At 36.1% G+C, this 5670-nt stretch overlaps 1 protein-coding gene across 2 annotated transcripts in view; it reads left to right on the plus strand.

The window, feature by feature from the left end:
- LOC106872443 (kinesin-like protein KIF26B) overlaps positions 1-5670 on the plus strand; it is a 550311-nt gene that overhangs the window by 369360 nt on the left and 175281 nt on the right. For both annotated transcript variants that reach the window (XM_052973789.1, XM_052973790.1), the window contains exon 8: positions 2974-3183. In XM_052973789.1, coding sequence (XP_052829749.1) covers positions 2974-3183 — 210 coding nt within the window. The remainder of the gene's footprint in view (positions 1-2973; positions 3184-5670) is intronic.

The raw sequence follows: 5670 nt of genomic DNA on the forward strand, positions 1-5670 counted from the left end.
TATATATATATATATATATATATATATATATATATATATATATATATGTTTGTGTGTGTGTGTGTGTGTATGTGTGTGTATACATGTGTGGAGGTGTGGGGGTTAGTGGTTATTGTCTTGGACTCTTGATCGTAAGATTGTGATTTAGATTCCTGGACCGGGTGATGCATTGTGTTCTTGAGCAAGAACCTTATGTTCATTTCACGTTGTTCCAGTTCACTCAGCTGGCAAAAATGAGTAACCCTGCGATGGGCTAGAGCCCCGTCCAGGTGGGGAATATATATGCCATGGAAACCAGGAAACTGACCCTCATGCCTAGCATAGCTTGAGAAGGGAATATTTTTTACTTTGTATATATAGGCGCAGGAGTGGCTATGTGGTAAGTAGCTCGTTTCCCAACCATATGGTTCTGGGTTCAGTCCTACTGCGGAGCGCCTTGGGCAAGTGTCTTCTACTATAGCCCGCGCCGACCTAAGTCTTATGAGTAGATTTGGTAGAAGAAAATTGAAAGAAGGCCGTCGTATATATGTGTATATATATATATATATATATATATATATATATATATACATATACATATATGTATGTATGTATGCATGTATGCATATGTTTGTGTCCCTGTGTTTGTCCCCCACCCCACCCCAACATCGCTTGACAACCGATGTTGGTGTGTTTACGTCTCCGATAGAATAAGTACTAGGCTTACAAAGAATAAGTCCTGGGGTCGATTTGCTCAACTGAAGGCAGTGCTCCAGCATGGCTGCAGTCAAATGACTGAAACCTGTAAAAGAGTAGAATATATTTGTACGTACGTTGTGTGTATGGTATGTATGTATGTATGTGTGTATGTATTATAGCGTTAAAAGTTGTAAACAACGACTGGAAAACTAATAAATTTGCTCCTTCGTTAGAGGACAACTCTCATCCACATACGCACCCTGACATTCTTGCCATTGTAAATAGAGTGAGCCAGTAATTGGCTGGTTATTTCTAACAATACTCACATCCACAATATATACGATAAAACAAAAATAAATAAAACGAAATGCAATAAAAGACAAATTGGTTAATGTTAAAAATTCACGACAAACAGATCCTTGAAGGATATTCCGTGACTGCGCGCGCGCGCGCATGCACATGTACACACACACACTACATTCTTTATATACATTATATTCCGCGTCTGTGATCAATTAAATCAGTTTCTTTTTGTTTGTTTGTTTTTCATGTGGTGGTACTTGGGAGTTTGAGAGGAGTGTTGGGGCAACAACTTGTTATATTTAATAAAATTAACATGATTTTTAAAGTTTTTAAACTTGCGCAACTTCATGGTGAAACTCAAACGCAAAACTCCGTTTTCTCGTCTCATGAATCAAGAACGGGACGGAATCAAAAAATTTCCCTAATATATTCTTCGGCGTTTTGCTTTTCAAGAAACACTGAAATTAATTCCAATTACATTCATTTACACTTCTCTCTCTCTCTCTCTCTCTCTCTCTCTCTCTCTCTCTCATTAGCTTTGCTCTTTAACACTTCAGAGATCAATTAAATAGTACCAGTCATATACTTTTCTGTTTGGTTACCAGCGTCAATTTTCTGTTCGAATTGATTTCATATTCAGTATAATGATACACTTTTATAGGCTAAGTAATGACGTGAAAGTAATTTTCGCTATAAATCAATAAATAAAGAGTTATTAGTAATTAAAGTTTGAACATGTTGCGTATTTTAACCAATCGTAAGATACAGACACATTCATGGCTGTTTCGATAGTAACAAGAACTCTTTTGCCTGTTGCCATAGTAACAGTCTTTGAAAAGTCTGCGACGAAGCACGTGTTGATAGCAGTCTTGTTTACTCGTTTCTTTTTGTCATTGAGCATTGAGGTGGTTGTCAAGTGGGATCTATTTTAAAACGGGGGCCACATTTTTCATTAATGTTTTACGTAGTGTTTTTGGTACGGAAAGACTTTCAAACTTCGTATACTTATCTATTTTGTGTTATAGAACAGAAAAATATTTTTGTATTCGAATTTATTTCATGTAAAAAATTGTCTTATTTCGATAATTTCAACCAATCACTGACAAGTATTCAGTTGTTTATATTTACTCCTTTGGCTGATTAAGCGATGTAAAGCGTATTTAATATCCATACCTTCGTTTTATTTGCTTTAACTCTAACCCTAACCCTAACCCTAACCCTAGGGTTAGGGTTAATTGTTTCAGAATCGTTTGTTTATGTAGTCGGCACTTAATGTATATCGGCTGAATGGACGTCAGTGATTGGTTGAAATTACAGAAATACGACAACTTTAACATGGAATAATTTATGGATTTCTTTTTTTTTAAGAAGACTAAGAGAAAAAGATGTTTTATATGACACATTCTACCAGTGTTCCAAGTTTCAAAGTGTTTCGTTAATGAAAAATGTGGCCCCCGTTTTAAAAAAGATCCTTGAAGTGTGCTAAAAATAACAGCTAAATAAGATTTTTCTCGATAAATCTTTTAAATTAAAATTTATTTGCCAGCATCTCGCTCAGAGATTTAAAACTAACTGTTTTCCTCTTTTAAATTAACATAAGCATTTATTTACACGAAAGAAAATTACCGGAGAACTTTCGTGCTAAAAATAATAGCTAAATAAGATTTATTTACACGAGAGAAAATTACCGGAGACATAACACGTGTTGTTTACAAGTATTCACAACACGTACTATTTTCAGGATATTGACGACAAAATGTGCAGTCACGCACAAAATGACAGCTTCAAACTTGAAACTTCTATAACTTTTTAAAAACATTTTTCTGAAAAAAATTAAATAATTCCAGCAATTCAGTTTGGGCAGGTGTATTATTGTGTCAAATTTTAAAATTTTCGGTAAACTTTAATTTTTGGACCCTTTGACAATCAAACAGAAAAGATCCCAAATCTGTGATTTCGTGTTAATGTCATGGCTGTCTTTTGTTGTTGCAGGTCAAAGTTATGGTACGAATATTTTCACCTCCCAACGGCAATAACGGAGACCACAGCTCTCTAATACTCTCAGTAGATGCTCGCAAGAAACAAATAACTCTCCATGACCCTTCAACAAGTGGGTACGTGTCAGCTGCTCATAGGAGGACAGGCATTGTTGCTCCAAAGACCTTCGCTTTTGATGCAGTTTTTCCGCAAGACGATTCGCTGGTGAGTTGAAGTAACATTTTTTTATTATCATTTCATTGTACGACTATCGGTTTGCTTCTACTTCATCATTCCTTTAGCACTGTCATCACCATTGTCATCGTCATCATCATCATCGTCACTTCCTACCACCATCTCTACCTCCGCCACAACCATCATCATCATCACCAACACTACCACCACCACCATCATCACGTCAATATTACCAAGTTAAAGATATTCTGTTATCATCAGCGTCAATGACTTTGTCATCATCATCATCATCTATATCCTCTTCTTCCTCTTCCTCTTCCTCATCTTCACCATCATCATCATCATCATCTTCGTTGTCTTTATCGTCAACGTTATTATCACTTTCATATTGTTCGTTGTTATCACTATCTCACTTGCATCATCGCCGTCGTCGTTGTAACGATCATTATTGTTGACATCATCAATATCATTACTATTGTCAATACCATCTTCATTGTCTTTATTATCCATACCTTTTGCTTTTTGTCTTCATGTTGTTGATTTTTTTTTTCTGTCCCTTGCCTTTCTATATCTCAAGTGACCACCACATTGATTTTTTTGTTTTTCAATTCTTGTTCTTCCGAAGTTCTCCTAAATTCATAAATATATTTGACAACCAAAGGGTCGTCGCTGTCATCGACTAAATATCAAAACCTAACACGTATTATGTCTTTAACCCGGCGTCATTTCATGGAAAATATGGCGGTAGGAGAGGAGGAGGAGGAAGAGGAGAATAGAACCGTTTTTATTAGATGCTAACATTGATTTCCAACTTCGACTTAGTCTCATTGTTCTTCTTGTGCCATGCCTACAGGCGCCGACCATCACAGAGCTCTAAACCTTCCTCTCCCATACACTGTCTTTCTGTAGCCAGCTGGTGAGGTTACCGAGTATATTCTCCCTCTCTCTCTCTCTCTCTCTCTCTCTCTCTCTCTCTCTCTCTCTCTCTCTCTCTCTCTCTCTCTTCCCTAGCCCCTGGCTTCTTTTTCCTTTCCATTTCCTTATTGTCACCAATATGCTGCCCAATGAACCGATCTTCTTGTCTCCTTATGTTGAGTATTAATTCAGCTAAGGACTTTGATGTACAGTAAAAACAAAACAAACAAAAAAAACACCTAGGTAAGGGAGACAATCGGCTGCTTTAATTCTTGTATATGGCTGTATGACAGAACCTTATTTATAAAAATTATGAGAATGGAAAACAAATTCACATTTGACTTGAACTAAATTTAGAAAGCAGCTTCTCTGGGTCAACAGAAGCAAATGAAAAAATTAAAATATTTGTTAACTGATTGATTGCAGTGCAATGAAAAAGCGAATTCTATGTAGGCAAAATGTGAACTCAAAACTGTAAGAAGAAAGAAATAACTTGCCGTTGTTTATACCGGCCTACAGTCCGTTTTATGTTTCATAATATTGAGCAATAATATCGCTCCAGATGGTGTGTAGTAGTTTTGTATCGTGACTGTAATCAAACACCGTATCAAACAATTTTCTTTTAGTGACCTTTATTCTTATATTTAACCACCGAATGGAACCGAAGTAGTTGATTTGACTACAAACTCAAAATTGATGTGTTAATTTAAGAAGAGAAAAAACAAAATTAAGTTTTTAACTAGTAAGTCCAATCAGTATCTGATCAATTTAGTGATTTTGGTTTCGGTCGGAGACTAAATAATAGAGGTCACTGAATAATAATTGTTTGATATGGTGAAAAAATATATGGTGGAGACATAGCATCAAACAACTATTGTTCAGTAACCTCTAATATTTAACCCCCGAGTGAAAGCAGATCATTTGAGCAGATCAAGTAATTTACTGGGCTATGAGCTGAAGAAAAGTTTTCAGTTTAAATTCATTGCTGGCGTTTCGTTTTGTACGTATGCACACGCATGCATGCATGTGCTATGCATGTGTGTGTGTGTACTATTATGATGCAAATATCTTACAATTCTCACTGGTGCGAACGAAGCTTCTAAAATGGACAGAGAGCATTCGAAATGTTGCTTTAGTATAATGGTTAGTATATCTGCCGAGTTTACAGTTGATGTGGGTTCGAGGCCCGCGAGCAACTTCCGACTTTTTCCATCCAGGGTTTTTTTTTACCCAATATTTTACATGCTATTATTTATAGCTTTAACTACTTCGAATTCCACCGTTAAAAACAAATTACTTATTTGTATGTATGTATGTATGTATGTGTATGTATGTATGTGTATGTGGGAGAATATACAAAAAATAACAACAGACGAGGACAGGTGGTGTAAATAACAAAAGTATATATTAGTATGACGCTCGGGAATACGGAAAGTCTTTGACGTTTCGAGCTACGCTCTTCAACAGAAAGAATACGGAGACAAGGAGAAAAACACGGAGAAAAAAAATTGAATAGTGTTCAGTCAACGGTCAATCATAATAATGGCCGATCATAACAATGGCTGACCGGAAGTTAGAAATTCTTATTTCAGGAGAGCTAAG

The sequence above is a fragment of the Octopus bimaculoides genome, chromosome 16, assembly GCF_001194135.2.
Source record: "Octopus bimaculoides isolate UCB-OBI-ISO-001 chromosome 16, ASM119413v2, whole genome shotgun sequence".
Taxonomy (NCBI): Eukaryota; Metazoa; Mollusca; class Cephalopoda; order Octopoda; family Octopodidae; genus Octopus; species Octopus bimaculoides.